The sequence below is a fragment of the Ranitomeya variabilis genome, chromosome 1 (assembly GCF_051348905.1).
Source record: "Ranitomeya variabilis isolate aRanVar5 chromosome 1, aRanVar5.hap1, whole genome shotgun sequence".
NCBI classification, from domain to species: Eukaryota; Metazoa; Chordata; class Amphibia; order Anura; family Dendrobatidae; genus Ranitomeya; species Ranitomeya variabilis.
Window position 1 is genome coordinate 322,625,550 of NC_135232.1, and position 22,916 is coordinate 322,648,465.

At 44.8% G+C, this 22,916-nt stretch overlaps 1 protein-coding gene across 1 annotated transcript in view; it reads right to left on the reverse strand.

Annotated features, from left to right (window-relative positions):
* LOC143817073 (protein KHNYN-like) overlaps nt 1-14,589 on the reverse strand; it is a 36,913-nt gene extending 22,324 nt beyond the window's left edge. Inside the window, exons 1-3 of the mRNA XM_077298172.1 lie at nt 14,473-14,589; nt 12,697-12,960; nt 1,629-3,250 (exon numbers count right to left, since the gene is read on the reverse strand). Coding sequence (XP_077154287.1) covers nt 1,629-3,250; nt 12,697-12,939 — 1,865 coding nt within the window. The 5' untranslated portion in view covers nt 12,940-12,960; nt 14,473-14,589. The remainder of the gene's footprint in view (nt 1-1,628; nt 3,251-12,696; nt 12,961-14,472) is intronic.
* Nucleotides 14,590-22,916: the final 8,327 nt, after the last annotated feature.

Here is a 22,916-nt window from a genome sequence, read left to right on the forward strand (position 1 = left end):
AAGCCAAGTCCTCCCAAGCGAGAGGCTATTTGTATCTGCTCTCCACTAAGACGACAAACTGGATCTTCAACAATTGAAGGGAAACTATGGGGAGCTTTAGGGTCACCAAACTAATTACACTCCTGCTTGGGCTAGTAAAGGACAAATCCTGACAGATCCTTCTGGCCGCAAACTGATATTAAATTACACTGCAAGTGCGCCGAGGCCAGATTGAGTCATGGCTAGCACATCTATTCTCAGAATTACTCCACGCCTATTACCACCTCCATGGGTTTGACTGACAACTCTTCAGATAACAACTAAGTTGTATGCTGCATAGAAGGCACATCAATCAAGCCCATAGGGGTGGCAACTGCCGAAACAATGCAGGGCATTAATGCACTAGCCGGGAATCAGCACGTCCGTGTTGTGTATCATTTACAGGGAACCTGTCAGCAGGATTGTGCACAGTAACCTACAGGCAGTGTCAGGTCAGCGCCGTTATACTGATTACAATGATACATTGGCTGATAAAATCCATCATGTGGTTGTTGTTTAATCTTTATTTTCAGTTAATGTGAGTCTCGTGCTCCGGGGCGGCCTGTGGGGGTCTTTATGTGGTGTTCTGCTTACTTATGCACCTGTATGGCTTCTGACAAGTCACCGATCTCTCAGTGACCTGCCCCCTATTTTACATACTGACTATAATATATATATATATATATATATATATATATATATATATATATATATATATATATATATATATATATATATATTAAAAAAATAAAAAATTCCCATTCAGCAGGCAGGAGCCGGTGGTAGCGCTTGCGCTGCAGCATGATCGCACCTATGATATACATTAAATTATATTTATTAATATATGTTTATTCTGGAGAAAAAAAAAAAGGTCTCAAAATGGAGCTGGCGATCCGATAGCTGCTACTCTACTGTGCAGGCATCACCGGCGCCAATTTGCTAGAGGAAAGAAAAAAAAAATGATGGCACCTGCACAGTATCATCTATCGGATCGCCGATAGATGCTACTGCACGGGCGGCGCCATTTTAAGACAGAATTTTTATTTTGTTTGCAGAATAAATGTATATGACTAAATAAAATAACAATGCATATTATAGATGCGATCCTGCCTGCTGAATGTGATTTTCTCTTTTTTTCCAATACATATTGTATTAAGAATGTAAAATAGGGAGCAGGTAAGTGAGAGATCAGTGACCAGTCACAAGCCATCAGTATCAATACCTAAGCAGAGCTCCACATGAAGACCCCCCACAGGCCGCCTTGGAGCAGATGCATTTTATCAACCAAGGTATGATTTTAATCAGTATAACGACGCCAACCTGACAGTGTCTGTAGGTTACTCGGCACAATCCTGCTGACAGGTTCCCAGTTACTAAAGGTTTTAATTTGACTTTTTTCATTGATGGAATATCTATTTGCACCCATGAAAGTATGCCAACTGTCCTACCCAGCAATATAATTAAATTTGATTAATTTTAAACTACAAACAAGGACATTGAATATCTTCCTTAATTTCAGATAACCCCTCTAAAGAGATATTTTACTAAGGTAGATTTTATTTTACAAGCAGTCATAATATGTACTATGAACTCAGAACATTGTTACTTACATTTTTGCAACATTACTTCCATCTATAATAATATGCCTTAGTTGGTCATTTCCTTTTTTATTTCTCAAATTTAGAGTAAAAGGCTTCTTCTGTATTGCTTCTTTGAATCTCTGTGCTCCCGTCACCACAGGGACATTGTGTTTTTCTTCATCCTCTCTTTTTATTTCCTCTCCTATAATTTCAGGTACTTCTTGGGCTCCACCATTAAAAACATCATCCTCCGGAAAGTTACTCTTAAAAGTTTTGTGTTTTCCAGCATTTAACGGTACCATTGTAGGGTCTGAAATGATTAATGCAGGATGTGATTGAGCAGCAGCGTTTTGCTGAAGCCACAAGTCCTCTTCTTCTTGCTCTTTCCCTTGAGCTTTAGTAGTAATCGGAAAATCCCCTGAATTTGTTTTTTCATTTAATTTCCTAAGCAGTCCTGTCACAGAACCATCCCCAATGTCTACAATTTCACTGGGAGAATAGCCACAATTCTTGGCTGCCGACTTCATTACTTCTAGAAGGTAACTGTCATCATTAGAGCTGGAAACAGAATGTGATATTCCTCTTAATGTTGAAGGCCTGTTTTTTTGACCCAAGGTCTGATCATGGCTAGACTGCTCCATGTTAACTTTGTCAAGTATCTCTGATGGTTCCTGGATCCCATTCTCATGCAGAACTTTAAGAACAACAGATTCCTGATAACCCATTGTCTTAAAAAAGTCCAAGAGCATTTTAAACTCCTTTTGAGTTCCCAAAGAAAACTGAGTTTGAGATCCTGGTTCTCGCTCATCCTTCCCCATTATGGTATCAAGCAATCCAGAAATCTGCTTAAACTCATCTTCTTCCTCCTCATCATCTGATGGCTCCACCTTTTTACTCGCTGTAGGCTTCTCTTCATGTTTACTAGAGGTGTAATGCAGATTTCCCTCCACTGTGGGTATTTTATTGTAACTTCGGTTCATTGGCTGTCTGCTGTTGTCCCATGCTTCAGTACTAGAGGTGTAATGCAGGTTTTCCTCTACTGTGGGTCTCTTGTTGTAACATAGGTGCATGGATTGTCTACTGTTGTCCCATGCTTCAGTAATAAGATCACGTGGCTCAGAGGCTCTATGGCGCAAAACTCCGTTAGGGGACTTTGATTTGGATATTGTCATTGGCTGAGATGTTGTAGGTGCAGTAAAGAAAGGCTGATTGCTCATTGCTGTGCCAGAAGCTTGCATAGGTTGCCCCTCCTGGATAATTGGGTGTTTCACCTGAAGATCTTCGTCTTCTTCTACTAGGAATAATAACTGTTCCTTTATGGAAGTTGGGAGAATCAGAAGATCTAGGGAGTGCTGATCATTATGTTTCTCCACCAAATCCTTAAAATTCCTTTTGATGGATGCTTCTTGGTCATCCACTTTGGATATTTTTTCATCTAAAAAAGTATGAATCCGACTCTGGGCCATAACTACTCCTTCTACTAGGCCTGATATTTTGATACGACCAGGAGTTTGGGGTTTCACACATGCTGAAGTTGCTCGAATTAAGCAGTCAAGAAAAAGACCTCTTGCTCCTTCAAAAATGCAATGCATCTCACGTGGGTAGTCTAAATCTTCAATTAACTCTGGGGTACAGAGTCCTTTAATATAATCCTGAAGGAAGAAAGCAAAGAATATTCAGTTTTCTTATAAGGCCCATGCACATATATCATTGATTGAAATTAAATATTAACTATAAAAAGTCTGTGACTAATAATTCTATTATTATTATAGTGCCATTTATTCCATGGCTCTTTACATGTGTGGAGGGGTATACATAAGAAAAACAAATTAATACAGGCTTATAAAGTTTTCAGGGAAAAAACGTCTATTTCTAGAACATAAGTACACACGTTCTCAAGTGATGTAATGAGGCCAGACGATATATTGCAATGTGTAAAGAAAATGCAAATCTTTATTTAGTTTATAAAAAATGAAAACAAAACAGGATTAAAAATATATCAAGCTTATGGAACATGATGAGACACATGAGCATGGGAGTAAATCATAAAAAGTAATTATGCTGGCATGCACAAATAATATTCCATTATAAGTTCTAATGAAAGTGCGCAGGCGCCGGGAAAGGTCAGAGAGGCTCAGCAGCTGCACACTGCAGTACTTTGCTCTGCCCTCAACAGGACAAAGTACACCTGTGCCGGAGCCGCAGCATGAAGACAAGAAGAGGACGTCATCGTGAGAAGATGGGAGGCCCTGGACCGCGACGCCCATCGCACCGGAGCCGCAGCATGAAGACAAGAGGACGTCATCGTGAGAAGATGGGAGGCCCTGGACCGCGACGCCCATCGGACCGGACTGCAGCGGGACCGCCCCTGGGTGAGTATAATCCTACCTCTTTTCCTCAAATTTCAGGATACATCGGGGGCTTATCTACAGCATTACAGAATGCTGTAGATAAGCCCCTGATGCTGGTGGGCTTAGCTCATCTTCAATTTTGGGGGTGACAGGTTCCCTTTAATGCTATCTGAATATGCATGTAGAGGGCTATTCATCCACAATGAAATATAAAGTGCATACTGCAGGTGTTTCAATGTGGATTCATGAATTGCCATTGTGAACATCACAGGATTTTGCAGAGTCAAATGCTCAGAAATTGACTGGTGCATTACAAAAGTGATCAGTGCAAATCCTTACAAAAGATGTTGTTCAAAATAAACATGAGATTTATGAAGTTTGATCAAAGTTTAGAGATGGTACTTACAAAGTGTAAGTGTCATGTGCATAACTCCCGGCTCCTCCGTGCTCCTACCCCAACAGCGCCGTTTTGCGAAAGAGCTTCTTCCAATGGGGGCACCAGTCACTTTCTGAGCATTTGACAATGGCAATTCATGAATCCACATTGAAACACCTGCACTATGCACTTTATATTTCATTGTGGATGAATAGCCCTCTACATGCATATTCAGATAGCATTAACATCACTGGATTGCTTTATTTGAGTGCTAAAACAAATCTTTCATTAGAACTTAAAATGGCATATTATTTGTGAAATACTAGCATAATTACTTTTTATGATTTACTCCCATGCTCATGTGTCTCTTCATGTTCCATAAGCTTTATATATTTTTAATCCTGTTTTGTTTTTATTTTTTATAAACTAAAAGATTTGTATTTAATCTTTATACATTGCAATATATTGTCTGGCCTCATTACAGGAGGCGAGAGAACCCTGCCCATGAGGGCTCACAATCTACAAATTAAGATACATCAGAGAAAGGCAGATGACAATCAACATCACACAGATACTTCAAACTTCTACACAAAAAAAAATCTGCATCCGTTAAGGGTTATTCTTATCATAAGCATTTAACACTGATTCAAGTGATGCTGTATCAGTGGGGGGTTCAATCATGAAGTCTACACATTAGGCTACTTTCACATTAGTCTGTCGGTACGGGCCGTCGCAAACAGTCGGCCCGACGTACAGTGTGTTAAAGTAGCACAACGTGGGCAGCGGTTGCAGTTTTACAACGCATCCGCTTCCCCATTGTGAGTTCCGGGGAGGAGGGGGTGGAGTTTCGGCCGCGCATGTGCGGTCGAAAATGGCGGACTCAACGCACAAAAAAACGTTACATGGAACTTTTTTTGTGCCGACAATTTACATGTTGCTCAAGAATATACCTATAAAGAGAAAAATCAGACAAACTGAACATTTTGCAGTGGTCTCTTAATTTTTGCCCGAGCTGTAGAGCCATGCACACGTCCAATTTTTTCCTTGGATAGAGTTTGTCCAAGAAAAAAAATTGCTGCATGCCTGAATTTGATCCGATATTCAGATCGCACTCAGCCATGCAAGTCAATGAGTGCGTGGAAAATATGGGACTGTACTCAGATGACACCTTAGTGCAGTCTGATTTCTGCACACTGACAACAGAGAAGACGGAGAAATTTTGCTTTCTCATCCGAGAGAATGGGATCACACTAAGGGTACCGTCACACAGTACCATTTTAATCGCTACGACGGCACGATCCGTGACGTCGCAGCGATCGTATGATTATCGCTCCAGCGTCGTAGACTGCGGTCACACGTTGCAATCACGGCGCTGGAGCGATGCCGAAGTCCCCGGTAACCAGGGTAAACATCGGGTAACTAAGCGCAGGGCCGCGCTTAGTAACCCGATGTTTACCCTGGTTACCAGCGTAAACGTAAAAAAACCAAACAGTACATACTTACATTCTGGTGTCTGTCCCCGGCGTTCTGCTTCTCTCCACTGTGTAAGCGCCATAGCCGGAAAGCACAGCGGTGACGTCAGACGTCACCGCTCTGCTCGCTTTCCGGCTGGCAGACGCTCACACAGTGCAGAGAAGCTGAGACGCCGGAGGACAGACACCGGAATGTAAGTATGTACTGTTTGTTTTTTTTTACGTTTACGCTGGTAACCAGGGTAAACATCGGGTTACTAAGCGCGGCCCTGCGCTTAGTTACCCGATGTTTACCCTGGTTACAAGCGAACACATCGCTGGATCGCTGTCACACACAACGATCCAGCGATGTCAGCGGGTGATCAAGCGACGAAAGAAAGTTCCATATGATCTGCTACGACGTACGATTCTCAGCAGGATCCCTGATCGCTGCTGTGTGTCAGACACTGCGATATCGTAACGATATCGCTAGAACGTCACGAATCGTACCGTCGTAGCGATCAAAATGGTACTGTGTGACGGTACCCTAAGCTGACAGTCTGATTAGTTTGCAAAATCGTCTGGATTCTCTTGGACGAGATAATTTACCTCTGTCTGCATGAGCCCTAAGGATAAGTCATCAATTTCTAAGTAGCCAAGTCTGCCCAGTGCATCATATAAGTGTATAGTAGTGTGTGGCACTATGAATTAAACCAGAAGGAAACTGAAGATAACTGGATAGTCACTATAAACAATGTTTCTGTTTGTTTTCACTCTCACCACTATAATCCTTCATTTTCTACTATCCCCCTAATCCCTGCACCTAGTTATGAACTGGTTATCTCTCCCTCCATCATCTCACATGCTCCTCAGAACTTTTCCTCAACATACAAATCCTAGTCTCCAAACACAGACAGCCCCCTCATATCCTCTCCTGGTCCCACCTACTATCACTTTTTCTGCTCCTCACTGCCGGTGATATTTCTCCAAATTCTGGCCCTCCTCACCACATCCCGACAGTCATTTCTACCTCCCTTCCATGCTCTATCACAACTTTACGTAACCTCTCTAGCCTTATACCCATCCGCCCAGCCCCCGCTTTCACAGTCCAACTAACAGGAGATCTATGGAACGATCGCTCGGACTTTTCATTACTAACAAACTTTCCTTCCTCGCTATCACTGAAACCTGGCTCACCCCCTCTGACACAGCCTCTGCAGCTGCACTTTAGTATGGTGTATTCCACCTTTCCCACACATGCCGCCCCAGCAGCAAGCATGGTGGAGGAGTTGGTTTTCTCTTGTCAGATAACTGCTCCTTCACCCATATCCCACTGCCACCCTGTTACCCTCCCTTCCTTTGAGGTGCACTCTCTGCACATCTACTCCCCCACCAACCTCCAACTGGCTGTTATTTACTGCCCCTCGGGGCCAGCCACCACCTTCTTCGACCACTTCACCACCTGGCTACTTCATTTCCTCTCTGCTGACATCCCCACTATCATCATGGGTGACTTCAACATCCCCATTGACACATCCCACTCAGTCGTCACTAAACTTCTATCTCTCACTTCCTCCTTTAGCCTCGCTCAATGGTCTTCTGCAGGCAATCACAAAGATGGCCACACATTGGACCTCATCTTCACCCGCCTCTGCTCCCTATCTATCCTCTCTAACTCACCACCACCTCTTTCTGACCACAACCTACTTACATTCTCTTCCCTTTCCTCTCCAGGTCCACAATCACCACCCCACAAACTTGCACAACCTCGCAGAAATCTCAAAACCCTTGATTTACACTCCCTCTTACAGACATAAGTTCCCTACACAATGTGGATGCCGCTGCCGCTTTATATACCACCACAATAGCTGCAACTCTTGAATCGGTAGCCCCTCTCACACATACCAAACCAAAAAAAATACTCACAAAATCAACAGACAAACCTGGCACACCAGCCTGCCCAAAGAACTGAGGCGGGCTTCCAGGGATGCTGAGTAGCGATGGAAAAGATTACATTTCAACGAGGACCTCATCGAATTCAAACAGTCTCTCACCACTTTCAAGGCCACACTCACTACAGCAAAACAAACCTACTTTTCATCTCTCATATCCCCCCGTCTCACAACCCTAAACAGCTATTCAACACTTCCAATTCTCTCCTCCGTCCCCCAGCGCCTCCGCCCTCTTCACTCATCTCAGCTGAAGACTTTGTCTCATTCTTCAAGCAGAAGATTGATAACATCAGAGAAAACTTTGGCCTACAACCCCCAGAGTCCCTCCTCCTAACTGCTCAGCCCTCCTCCTCCAAAACCAGCTTCTCCACCATTACAGAAGACCAGCTTTCCTCCCTACTCTCAAGATCACATCTCACCACCTGTGCACTTGACCCGATCCCATCCCATTTCATCCTAAACCACACCAGTCTTCATCCCAACCCTAACCCATATATCTTCAACCTATCACTAACAACTGGTGTTTTCCCCTCAAGCTTCAAACATGCCTCAATCACACCCATCCTCAAAAAGGACTTGTTTGACCCATCCTCTGTATCTAGCTATTGCCCCATATCACTTCTCCCCTATGCCTCAAAACTCCTGGAACAACATGTCCATTTCGAACTATCCTCCCACCTCTCTTCCTGCTCCATTTGACCACTTACAATCTGGCTTCTAACGGCATCACTCCACTGAAACTACCCTAACTAAAGACACCAATGAACTACTGACTGCCAAAGCCAAGCGACACTACTTTGTCCTCCTCCTGGACCTTTCCTCTGCCTTTGACACAGTGGACCACTCCCCATTATTACAGACCCTCTCATCTCTTGGCATCACAGACTTGGCCCTATCTTGGATTGCATCATACCTAACAGACTGGACATTCAGTGTCTCCCACTCACACACCATCTCCTCACCTTGCCCCCTTTCTGTCGGAATTCCGCAAGGTTCAGTCTTAGGGTATGTGCACACGTTGCGGATTTTGCTGCTGATCCGCAGCGTTTCTGCAGCTGCGGGTCCGCAGCAGTTTCCCATGAGTTTACAGTTCAATGTAAACCTATGGGAAACCGAAAACGCTGTGCACTTGCTGCGGAAAAAACCGCGCGGGAACGCAGCGGTTTACAATCCGCAGCATGTCACTTCTTTGTGCGGAATCCCGGCGATTCTGCACACATAGGAATGCATTGATCCGCTTAAGTAAGCGGATCATGTGCGGATGGTACCCTGGGTGGAGGAGAGGAGACTCTCCTCCAGGCCCTAGGAACCATATTTGTGTAAAAAAAAAAAAGAATTAAAATAAAAAATAATGATATACTCACCTCTCAGCACTGCATGCGGCCATCCGGTCACAGTGTTGCTATGCGAGCAGGACCTGCGATGACGTCGCGGTCACATGACCGTTACGTCACGAAGGTCCTTCTTGCGTAGCATCTTTGGAACCGGACCGCCGTGTGCAGCGCCGAGGAGATCGGGACGTCGGAGGGTGAGTATAACCATTTTTTTATTATTTTTAACATTACTATTGATGCTGCATATGCAAAACAGTGCAGGAGTAAACCCGCAGCGTAAACAGCAAGACAAACCGTGATAAATCTGCAGGGATAACCGCAGCGGTTTTGCCCTGCAGATTTATCAAATCCGCTGCGGGAGAACCCGCAGAGGACCCTTCCTACGTGTGCACATAGGCTTAGGGCCCCTGCTCTTCTCCATTTACACCTTCGGCCTGGAACAGCTCATACAATCTCACGGCTTGCAGCATTACCTCTATGCTGATGACACACAGATCTACCTCCATGGACCAGATATCACCTCCCTACTAAAATCCCACAACGTCTGTCTGCCATTTCATCCTTCTTCTCTGCTAGATTTCTAAAACTTAACATGGACAAAACAGAATTAATCATCTTTGCCCCATCTCACGTGACTCCCCCAACAGACCTATCCAATTAAGTAAATGGCTGCCCACTCTCCCCAGTCCCACAAGCTCGCTGCCTCGGGGTAATCCTTGACTCTGATCTCTCCTTCAAACCACATATCCAAGCCCTTTCCACTTCCTGCCAACTTCATCTCAAAAATATTTCCCAAATCTGTACATTCCTCAACCTAGAATCTGCAAAGACCCTATTCCATGCCCTCATAATTTCCCGCCTTTAAGCCGGTTTTATTGTGTTTTTGTATTGTTTTCATTTGTTTTCCAAATGCATTTTAATTGTTATGTATAGCTGCTGCACATGTGTTCAAGCACCGGGGTGAGTTTAGCTGCCTCCCTCTGTTAAGAGGTGATGTCAGTCTCCCTTACCTGTGTGACCAGTAGAAGCGCCACTGCAGCGCAAAACGGCTGTCGGCCATTCCACTCCTGCTCCCATCCTCCCGATGCCGATGTTTTAAAGTATTGGAATAACAAAGTTTTTTTAACCGGTGAGTGCCATCCGTTCCTTTCAATTTTTGTATCCATTGTGGCTATTTTATTTGGAGTGGCACCCCGGCTCACGGAGCACTAAGGGTACTGTCACACAGTGGCACTTTGGTCGCTACGACGATACGATCCGTGACGTTCCAGCGATATCCATACGATATCGCAGTGTCTGACACGCTACTGCGATCAGGGACCCCGCTGAGAATCGTACGTCGTAGCAGATCGTTTGAAACTTTATTTCGTCGCTGGATCTCCCGCTGTCATCGCTGGATCGTTGTGTGTGACAGCGATCCAGCGATGCGTTCGCTTGTAACCAGGGTAAACATCGGGTTACTAAGTGCAGGGCCGCGCTTAGTAACCCGATGTTTACCGTGGTTACCAGCGTAAAAGGAAAAAAAAAACAATCCGTACATACTCACATTCCGGTGTCCTTCAGGTCCCTTGCCGTCTGCTTCCCGCTCTGACTGACTGCCGGCCGGAAAGTAAGAGCAGATCACAGCGGTGACGTCACCGCTGTGATCTGCTTTCACTTTACGGCGGCACTCAGTCAGAGCGGGAAGCAGACGGCAAGGGACCTGAAGGACACCGGAATGTGAGTATGTACGGATTGTTTTTTTTTTTAACTTTTACGCTGGTAACCAGGGTAAACATCGGGTTACTAAGCACGGCCCTGCGCTTAGTAACCCGATGTTTACCCTGGTTACCCGGGACCTCGGCATCGTTGGCCGCTGGAGAGCGGTCTGTGTGACAGCTCTCCAGCGACCACACAACAACTTTCCAACGATCACGGCCAGGTCGTATCGCTGGTCGTGATCGTTGGAAAGTTGCAGAGTGTGACAGTACCCTTACTGCTGTATGTATGCTTGCAGCATCAGTTCATGCAATTACCTGTGCACTGAGTGTGCTTCCCCGCTGTGCGGATTAACACTTTGTTGGAATACTAACAACTATTTCAACACTCATCCACAGCACAGTCCCATCAACTTGGAATAAAGTTGAAAGCTGAACAGCCGCATGACCAGCCCTACCCTCTCCTAGTGTATCCACACCCATCCCCTGTAGACTGTGAGCCCTCGCGGGCCTTCTGTACTTGTGGGTGCCTTGTATTGCTCACGTTTATTGTACTTGTCCATGTATGTCCCTTTTCACATGTAAGGCGCCATGCAATAAATGGCGTTATAATAATGAATAATAATAAGCTGCAGCGCACATAAAGTTTTGATTCTCAGGACGCCATCCAATCTAATCTCAAAGCATGTGCAATGAACCCTTAAGGTTTTTCACATGTTATAAGATTGCTGCATTAAGTAGAAAGGCCGTTAAAAAAATCTGGAAAGATAACTTTTTTTTTTTTTTTTAAATGGCTACTTTTTGGAATAGTCCTTTGCAGCCCTATCAGATTTGATGGGAAGAATGGCACTCAGTATATCAATATTTTACCCATATCTAATAAATAAACATTGCAGTCTAACGCTATAGCATAAAAACATGAAATATATGAAATTAGAATTGCATTACTGCTCTATAAAATAAGTAAAAATGAAGATACCAATTCATAGGTGCCCAGAAGCCATGACATCACCCGATCATGATTTTAATCACAGCAGCATACTACTTAGGCTAGTTTCACACTAGCGCTTCGAGCTGCGGACTTCCTCCGTGAAGCCCCGCCCTCGACCGCTAGCTCCGCCTACTTCTGCATGCGGCCTGCATACCTATCTTTAACATTAGGTACGCAGGTCGTGCAGCTGTATGCGGATGCTTCCGCATGCGTCGTTTTGACGATGCGGAGAAAAAAAAAAAATTGCTACAAGCTGCGTCCTACGCTGGTCGCCGCATCGTCAAAACAACGCATGCGGAAGCATCCGCATACAGCGGCACGACCTGCGTACCTAATGTTAAAGATAGGCACGCAGGCCGCATGCAGAGGTAGGCGGAGCTAGCGGCGGAGGTGCAGCCGAGGGCGGAGCTTCACGGAGGAAGTCCGCAGCTCCTCAAAACGCTAATGTGAAACCGGCCTTACCCATATAATTGTAGGCTATTCAGCCCAGGAGAGGTATCACATTACGTTAGGTTCCCAGCAAAGATCGCCTTGTCGTTGGCGGCTGGGTATTCATGAATTGGCCATTTTATGCGCTAAGTATCTTTGTTTTTTTCCTATTTTCTAGAGCAGTAATGTAATTCCAATTTCATGTTTTCATGCTATAGCATTACAGAGTGCAACTTTGCTGTATGTGGAGATGGCTACTCTTAGTATGCACCTATTCACAAACCAGTTTTCTGTTTGGAAGTGACCGTCTGTCTTTAATATTAATATTTTACCCATAAAAATCCCCGTTAATTAAAGGGTTTCCTTTGTGCACTGATGGTATTCGTCATTACATTGCAGGTTCTGTTACAAACAGGTTAAATGTAAAGTAAGCTTTAGCTGAATTTTTTTTTTTTTTGGAAAATACTTTTAAAATTCAGTTTGGAAGTCCACATGGGAGTAACCTGTCCATTCTTACCTTAGCCTTTGCAATGTTCCTTTTGTCACCTTGAAGCTGAACCCACATCTGCTGCTCTGCACTTGATTGGAGGGATAATTGATCTTGAGCAAGAACTCCCAAAATATTAATTGTGATTCCAAATATTCTTTCGATGTTGGAATGTTGGTCTCGAAGCTTTTTTTCCGGTCCTCGAGGCACAGCAAATTCGTCCATGCTGCCGCTGTCATGTGCTGCCTCATATTCCCCTACAGCCATCAGCATTATACGTTGCACAGCTTACGCCTGTGTGAATTATACAATAATTAAAGGGCTGAAAAATTACCCTATACAATTGGCATCCTCTTTTTGGATTCTGATGTGATCATGAATGTAATAGTGCAGTGACTCGCTGACCGTACCCTAGGAGCAGCTTCATCTGCAGCAATCTTAGAACATTACACAGACACTAGGTACTTCCTGGTAGAACTAGATGTGAATGGTGTTTTCTATTTTCTCCCTGGAATGTTTTGCACTGGTAGCTCCTTCCTCATTCTGTAATGTCCCTGACACCTCCTCCCCTTACCTCCGCCCATGTCCTCTGAAGGATCTTGCTGCTTGTACTGGACACTTATTGTATACGCACGTTCTCCTTCTATCACTAACCATTCATTATGTGCAGATTCACAATAGCTCTTTAACAGCATACCCTGTACTAGCACTGGCAATAACCAGGACTCCTACCCTAGCACTGGCAATAACCAGGACTCCTACCCTAGCACTGGCAATAACCAGGACTCCTACCCAAGCATTGGCAATAACCAGGACTCCTACCCTAGCACTGGCAATAACCAGCACTCCTACCCAAGCATTGGCAATAACCAGGACTCCTACCCTAGCACTGGCAATAACCAGCACTCCTACCCAAGCATTGGCAATAACCAGGACTCCTACCCCCCAGCACTGGCAATAACCAGGACTCCTACCCCCCAGCACTGGCAATAACCACGACTCCTACCCCAGCACTGGCAATAACCAGCACTCCTACCCTAGCACTGGCAATAACCAGGACTCCTACCCTAGCACTGGCAATAACCAGGACTCCTACCCTAGCACTGGCAATAACCAGCACTCCTACCCAAGCATTGGCAATAACCAGGACTCCTACCCTAGCACTGGCAATAACCAGCACTCCTACCCAAGCATTGGCAATAACCAGGACTCCTACCCTAGCACTGGCAATAACCAGCACTCCTACCCAAGCATTGGCAATAACCAGGACTCCTACCCCCCAGCACTGGCAATAACCAGGACTCCTACCCCCCAGCACTGGCAATAACCACGACTCCTACCCCAGCACTGGCAATAACCAGCACTCCTACCCTAGCACTGGCAATAACCAGGACTCCTACCCTAGCACTGGCAATAACCAGGACTCCTACCCTAGCACTGGCAATAACCAGCACTCCTACCCAAGCATTGGCAATAACCAGGACTCCTACCCCCCAGCACTGGCAATAACCAGCACTCCTACCCTAGCACTGGCAATAACCAGGACTCCTACCCTAGCACTGGCAATAACCAGGACTCCTACCCTAGCACTGGCAATAACCAGCACTCCTACCCAAGCATTGGCAATAACCAGCACTCCTACCCCAGCACTGGCAATAACCAGGACTCCTACCCCCCAGCACTGGCAATAACCACGACTCCTACCCCAGCACTGGCAATAACCAGCACTCCTACCCTAGCACTGGCAATAACCAGCACTCCTACCCCAGCACTGGCAATAACCAGCACTCCTACCCCTGTACCTACCATTAGGATATTTCTGGCTTGCTCTGTAGAAACTTCCTGACCCTGTCTCCACCTCCCCATCATGGTGACTGATGGGAAGTTCCTATATGTCAGTCTGGGGAATTCCACTTTTAGATCACACGGTGGGAGGAGTAAAGTCAATGTGGTGTCTGCTTTAGTCAGAAGAGCTCAGACCTGTTTTGCTTCCTCTGTCTGCAAGCGAAGAACCATGCTTGCAGAGACTGAACGTGCTACAGGCGGACTCTGCTGGTTATTTGCATGAAAAGCAAAACAAAACCATTCCAGCAACCAGAATACAAGAGCTCCCCCTGTTGCCATCTTACTCTTACTACAACAATATGTTGAGACGCAAATCGTAGGAAACTGGATTTTAGCTATTTCCATATAATAACCATTTATCCTGCCTCGTTGCTCAAGTCCTCGTGCACACGGTCAAAGGTTTCAAATTTTACACTCAAAGATAAGAAACCAAAAACAGCCGCAGGCTCGTTACAATAATCAGCTCTATATTCGGTCTGGCTATGTACAGGGTCACGGGGTAAAGGAACGATTGACATGTATCCAAATATGATTAATGTGCCTCTTGCTGTAAATTGTGGAAAATCTGCTGATCTTGTTATGACATCACATTTGTGGAGATGATTTTTAATAACTGACACGTATTTACAGCGATAAAAAAAACAAAACATTGCAAATATTTTAGCGAGCAATGAAATGTACCTGGCGGAAGATATACACTACTGTTCAAATGTTTAGGGTCACCCAGACAATTTTGTGTTTTCCATGAAAACTCATACTTTTATTAATCAAATGAGTTGCAAAATGAACTGAAAATCTAGTCCAGACCTTGACAAAGTTCAAAAAAAAGATTTGTATTTGAAATACGAAAGCTACTTACCGGTAGCGGTGTTTTTTTAGGAGCCAATGACAGCATCATTAGAGGATCTGCCCTTCAGGGACAGGAAACCTACAGACATAAAAGGGCACCTCTCTCCCACATCAGTTGGATTACAAAGCATGAGAGGACCTCCCTGGTTAGTAGCACATAATTAACTTTAAACATAGTATACTTTACCATGTGACTAAATTTAAAGCTCCAAAGAAACAAAAGGTGTTAACTCATACGAGAAAAAGAGGGAATATAAGGGTGCGGTCATGGGCTCCTGAAAAACACTGCTACCGGTAAGTAACTTTCGTATTTATTCAGTCGCCATGACAGCACCACAAGAGATTTACAGAGAAGCGAAAGAGTCTAGGGAGGGACCACTGCCTCAAGCACCCTTCTTCCAAACGTGAGATCGGAGGAGCCACCCAGATCCAGTCTATAATGTTTAAAGAAAGTAGACAAAGAGGACCATATGGCCGCCTTACATATGTCCTCAATCGACACCTCCGACCTCTCTGCCCAGGATGTTGCTATGGCTCGAGTGGAGTGAGCCTTTATACCTTCCGGGATTTCCATGCCAACTGTTGTATAAGCTAAAGAAATTGCCTCCCTGATCCATCTGGCTAAGGTGTTTTTGGATACCAAGTCCTTTCCTAACCCCCTGAAAGGATATAAATAAGGAATTATCTTTTTTCCAAGATTCTGTTGTTGAAATATACCTAAGAAGACACCTTCTTACATCTAAAGAATGGAGTTCATGTTCCTTTTGATAAGTGGGTTTAGGGCAGAAAGAAGGGAGAACTACTTCTTGCAATCTATGAAATTTTGAAGCTACTTTTGGAAGGTAAAGAGGATCAGGCTTTAGAATCACTCTATCATCTCTAAACTGGATGTACGGGGGTTGTCTAGAGAGAGTTTGTAGGTCACTAACCCTCCTTGCAGGTGTGATCGCAACTAAAAAGGCTGTTTTGAATGACAGGATTCTTATCGGGGCAAAGTCAATTGGCTCAAACGGAGCTTCCATTAATGCTGAAAGTACAAATTTTAGATCCCATGGAACTAATTTTTGTTTAATAATGGGTCTGGACCTGGTTGCTGCCTTAATGAACCTAGCTATCCAGTAATTGCTGGATAATTACTATTGTACAGTGCTCCTAGAGCTGACACTTGAACCTTGAAAGTGCTTCTGGCTAGACCAATTTTTAATCCTCTCTGCAGAAATTCCAAACCTTGGTTAATACAGACCCTTTGGCCAATCTCTGCTCCCGAAACTGTCAAATGTTTTTTCCAAATTCGGACATAAATATTTGTTGTAGAAATCTTTCTGCTCTTTAGTAAGGTGTTAAAAAGTTCCCGAGAAAACCCTTTCCCTCTTAGTAGTGCCCTTTCAAATTCCACGCCGCCAGATGTAAATTGGACACTCGTGGATGGAGAATCGGACCCTGGGAGAGGAGATCTGGAAGTTCCGGAAGAATCCAAGGCTGGGAAATGGACATCTTCCTCAGCCAGCGAAACCATGGTCTCCTTGGCCAGAATGGGGCTCCAGGATTACCCGGGCTGTCCTCCCGTATCTTCCTCAGAACTATCGGGATTAGGTTTAGTGGGGGAAAGGCATAAGCGTGATCGAAGTGCCATTAAATTAGGAGAGCGCCCACTGCATACGTATTCTCTCTGGGATTCAAGGAGCAAAACCGGTGCAGCTTTCTGTTTTCTTTGTTGGCAAAAAGGTCTATCTGGGGACCCCCACAATTGCACGATCTGATTGAAGATGGCCTGATTTAGCACCCAATCTCCTTGTTTGAGTTTGTTGCAGCTTAGGTAGTTTGCCATGATATTGAGTTTTCCTTTTATATGAAGAGCTGTGACAGTAGATGAACCTCGGCTATCTGAAAGATATGATCTGCGACTTCCATTAGCGAACTGGACTGAGTCCCCCCATGATGGTTAATGTAGGCTACAGTTACCTGGTTGTCTGAAAATAGCCTGATGTGCCGGCCCTGTAGGGATATAAGGAAACTACTTACAGCCCGTTCTACTGCTAACAATTCTTTTAGGTTGGATGATAAGCTTTGTTCAGATTGAGACTATAACCCCTGGACCCACTTACTATTCAAGATATACGATTTATCCAAGGAACACCTCTACGTAGGTTTGGTATGTGTAACCACCAAAGTAAGGACTGTATAGAATCAGTGGACAAGGAAAATCTACCTTCAAGGTGAGCTTCTAGGCGACGGGCATTGTACAGTACATCCCACTGTAGTATCCTGGTGTGATATTGGGTCCAGAGAACCGCCGGAATACATGACATGAGTGAGCCTAACAGTGACATTAACCCTCTTACAGTGACTGACGGATTATTAGTCACCCTGAGCATTTGTCATCGAATACTATCCACCTTTGATTCTGGTAGGCAACATTCCTGCGTTCTGGAGTCTAGGATGAGACCCAGGAACTCCTGCACCTCTAAGGGTTGTAATCGAGATTTTTTTTAAATTAATAATCCACCCCAATTTCTGTAAGGCTACTTTCACACTAGCGTTAACTGCAATACGTCGCAAATGCGTCGTTTTGCCGAAAAAACGCATCCTGCAAAAGTGCGTGCAGGATGCGTTTTTTCAGCATTGACTAACATTAGCGACGCGTTGCCACACGTCGCAACCGTCGTGCGACGGTTGCGCCGTGTTGTGGCGGACCGTCGGGACCAAAAAAGTTACATGTAACTCCGCCCCCACCTCCCTGCACTTCCCCGCACCTCACAATGGGGCAGCGGATGCGCTGGAAAAATGCATCCGCTGCACCCGTTGTGCGGCAGAGACAACGCTAGCGTCGGTGACCTCGGCCCGACGCACTGCGACGGACCGAGCCCGACGCTAGTGTGAAAGAAGCCTAAGGCCTATGTTACTTTCCCCAATTGAGCCATGCAGTGTGATTCTGAGTGCCCCACAATTAATAGGTCATCCAGGTAGGGAATGATTAATACGTTCTGCTCATGCAGATGTGCCATGACTTCTATCATTATTTTAGTGAAAACTCGGGGAGCAACAGCAACCCCAAAGGGGAGCGCTCGGAATTGGAAGTGTTCTACTGTACCATTCAGTGAAACTGCTACTCTTAGAAACTGTTGGTTGTCTGTGTGTTTTGGGGCATGATAGTTGTAATAATTATATGGGTACTACGGAATCTGATAGCATGGGATAAAGCCAGTCTGAGAACAAAGTTGCAGCAAAAGATGTATTTACTCTAAAACAGAAATGTAAACAGGACACATATTTCTGCAATTGTAACGAGGTTCTCAGCTCTATATAGAAAATAGCCAACAGGATAGCGAATAAAACATGGTACAGATATTCCTGCAATAGTAACGAGGTCCTCAGCTCTATATAGAAAATCACAGCAAACTGAGTAGCGGGGGTGACCGCTAATGTGAACCAGTCCAGCAAGGAAATGATGTGGAGCAATGATGGTCACCTTATTGAGCTCCCGATAGTCGATACATGGTCTAAGAGTTCCATCCTTCTTTTTAACAAAAAAGATGGGTGCTCCTGCCGGTGATGAGGAGGGGCGAATAAAACCCTTAGCCAAATTCTCATCGATGTATTCCTTTAAAGCCTTCAGCTCCGGAGCTGGAAGTGGGTAGACATTCTTAAAAGGAATAGCGGCCCCCGGAAGCAGCTCAATGGGACAAACATACGGTCTGTGAGGAGGAAGCTGGTCTGCCATCTTCTCACAAATGTCCGAAAATTCACTATACACAGATGGTAAAGTAGATACCTCAGTGGCACATTTCATATCTCGAAGACTCACTTGGCCTGTTACCGGTGTCTCCTTTGATGGGAAAGTGATTTCCTTGGTCTCCCAGTTGATAATAGGATTTTGTGACTGCAGCCATGAAACCCCTAAAATTAAAGGGAAATGTGGTGAAGAGATCAACATAAATGACAGCATTTCCTGATGATCAGGGTCTATGAAGACTTCCAGAAGTACAGTCTCTTGATCTACTGGTCCATAGACTAGAGGGGAGCCATCCACCGTTTCCATAATTACCGGGGTGGCTCTCTGCTGTGTCCGTATGCCATGTTCCCGAGCAAATGTTAAATTCCAAAAAATTTCCTCCTGCCCCTGAATCCACCATAGCTGCACAGGGAATCCATTGGCCTGACGACCGGATCTTAATAGGAAGGGAGCAATGTGTGTCCTTACGCTCCAGCATCTTGGGAGAGGCAGTCAGAGAGTGAAAAATGGCATTCACAGAAAAACTAGACTAAGATGTAATGGATTCAGCATCCTGATTATCAAATTCACAAACCGTGACTAGTATCTTGCGAGGCCGCTTGGGACAATTAATAAGAAAGTGATCTGACTGACCACAGTAAAAGCACAGACTTTCCCGGAAACGATGCTCCCTGCGCTCGTTACTGTCAGGACTCTGAACATTTTTTATTACCTTTTGTGCATTACTGCCCTTTTCCAAGATGGCGTCTTTGGTCTCATGTGCACTGTGTCTTCCTGCTATAAAACTCCACCCCAGCCTTCAGTCTGTGCTAGAGTACTCTGCCTTGCATCCAGCTCCTGACCTCTAATTACTCCCTGGCTATATACCTGCTCCTGTGAACCTGTGTGGTGATCCTGCTACTCTGCTCCGAGTTCCTGCTGCATACACCAGTTCCAGTAATCCTCCTTCATCTGCTGCTCATGTTTACTTCCATCTGCATTTGCTGGACATGTAAGCTGTTTTCTGCTCTGCAAAAACCTGAGACTATTAACCAGGCCTCCCTGGTTGAGCTAAGATATGATTTGAACTGCCTTATAAGCTTATCTGTGTTTGGACTAAGACAAGGATTTATTCGTGTCAAGTATCCTCAAGAATAATTGTGCTTCATAGACTTTCTGCTTGATTGCATTTTCCTCTGAAGTTTCCTATAGACTTCTAAGCTGCGTTTAATATTTACACCAAGTGTTGTGAACTTGAGTTTCTCTCTGCACCTGTTTGAATCACAGTGTGATAATATAGACTTTACCACTTATAAAACTGTGTCCTGTAGTTGTCTTGTTCCACGCAAAGAGTCTCCTGAGTTATCCCCTATAATTATTACAGTTACTCTCGCGCCGCTGTAGTGCATCCACCTGCATGGGAACTGGTTCAGCCTTCCAAGAGGATTTGCCTGACTGTTCTTTAGAAGAAAGAGGGAAGTTAGTGACATGACTAGAGGCTGCAAATCTCTCCTGTCTATGCTCAGTAACACGTATATCTATGCGTACACAATGCTGTATAAAAGCGTCTAACTGTTCTGGAGCATCTGCATAAGCTAGTTCATCCTTTAACACATTAGACAATCCCCTCTTAAAAGGTAATTGGGCATAACTGTCCCAAATCATATCCACTGCCAGCCGTCTAAACTCAGTAGCGTATCCAATGACAGGACGCTCACCCTAACGTAGTGATAAGGCGGTTTCCGCTGTAATGCGACGATTAGGGTCATCAAACATCATAGGCAAGAAAATCATCTAGGTTATTCAGTCGAGGGTCATGAGTCTCCATAAGCGGATTTACCCATGCAAAAGCTCTGGAAGTGAACAACATGATAATACATAAAGCCTTAGATCGATCAGTGAGGAAATGGGTGGCATGTACATCAAAATACAACAGGCATTGGTTTACAAATAGAGGAGAAAATCCAGCTTCCAAAAATATCAAAATTTATTGAAGATAAAATCCAAGATCCAAAAACATGGTTCACAGGAGAAGAAGTGGCAGCATGCTACATGTTTCGAACAATAAGTTCTTTTTCAGCTTTGAAAAAGAACTTATTGTTCGAAACATGTAGCATGCTGCCACTTCTTCTCCTGTGAACCATGTTTTTGGATCTTGGATTTTATCTTCAATAAATTTTGATATTTTTGGAAGCTGGATTTTCTCCTCTATTTGTTCCACTGCCTTACGTGAAGACTGCACGTCATCCGGGCTTCCCCACAACAAATGCCTAGTAGGTGAGCTGGTTTTGTCACATTTTTTTTTTTTTTCATTGGTTTACAAACCCACGAAACTTGTAACGGTCCCCACTGAACCTAAATGGTGGTAACTTTGGAGGAGTAATTGGCTGTGGCTGTACTGGGGTGGAGGTGCCCGTGCAGTCATCTGCCCAGCCACCTGATTACTTAAGTCCTGAAGAGCCTGCCCAAAATGAGCCTCCCAGTTAGCAACCTTGTTTTGCAGTGCCTCAATATCCCCCTGTAAAGAGTGGATCATAGAGAACAACTAATCCATCTTTGTCTCAGTCGACATTATCCCAGCAGATTCCTTTAATGGCCTGAGTATCCTGTAATAATTATATGGGTACTACGGAATCTGATAGCATGGGAAAAAGCCAGTCTGAGAACAAAGTTGCAGCAAAAGATGTATTTACTCTGAAACAGAAATGTAAACAGAACACACATAGATATTTCTGCAATTGTAACGAGGTTCTCAACTCTATAGAAAATAGCCAACAGGATAGCAAACAAAACATAGTACAGATATTCCTGCAATAGTAACGAGGTCCTCAGCGCTATATTGAAAATCACGGGCATGACAGCTAATGTGAACCAGTCCAGCAAGGAAATGATGTGGAGCCAAAAGACACTTAAACGAGAAAGTCCAATAAGGTTATTAGTGCGAATGCACACAGTACTTAAATGAGGAAATCCAGCAAAACTTGCTCACACGTGCACACAGTACTTGTTAGTAGGAGTCCAATAGTTTACAGATGGTGCGTTATGTGAATGACGTCCTGGAAAAGAGAGGAAGAGGGGAGAAAGAGGGAGAGCGCTATCTAAGCGTAGATGAGTAGATCTTTCTTGGAGAGAAAAGCACAGCTTGAATCTTGCTCACCTGGTGTGGTTGTGCAAAGAGGCACAACACTGGGAAAAGTTTTGTAAAAACTGCCCGTCGCTGGTGTGCTGCCCGTCGCAGCAGTTCCAGAGGCGAGAGGTAGCTGAATGGGGTGAGGCAGACCACCGAGTAGTGAGTAGCAGAAGCAGGGAGTTAAAGAGCAAACAGGCAGATGCTCAGGAGCCAGCAGCACAAAATACTCAGGCACAGGTGAACACAAGACCCGGACTTAAATAATCAGGACAGACAGAAAGTTCCATGACAGGGTGAGATCCAAGACTCCATCTTGGATTAGGCTGCTTTCACACTAGCGTCGGTATGGGGCTGTCGCCATGCGTCGGCCCGACGTACCGACGCACGTTGTGAAAATAATGAACAACGGGGGCAGTGGATGCAGTTTTTCAATGCATCTGCTGCCCCATTGTAATGTCTGGGGAGGAGGGGGCGGAGTTCCGGCCGCGCATGCACGGTCGGTAATGGCGGACACAACGCACAAAAAAAGTTACATGTAACTTTTTTTGTGCCGACGGTCCGCCAAAACACGACACATCCGTCGCATGATGGATGCGACGTGTGGCCATACGTCGCAATGCGTCGCTAATGCAAGCCTATGGAGAAAAAACGCATTCTGCGGGCAACTTTGCAGGATGCGTTTTTTCTCCAGAACGACGCATTGCGACGGACAGC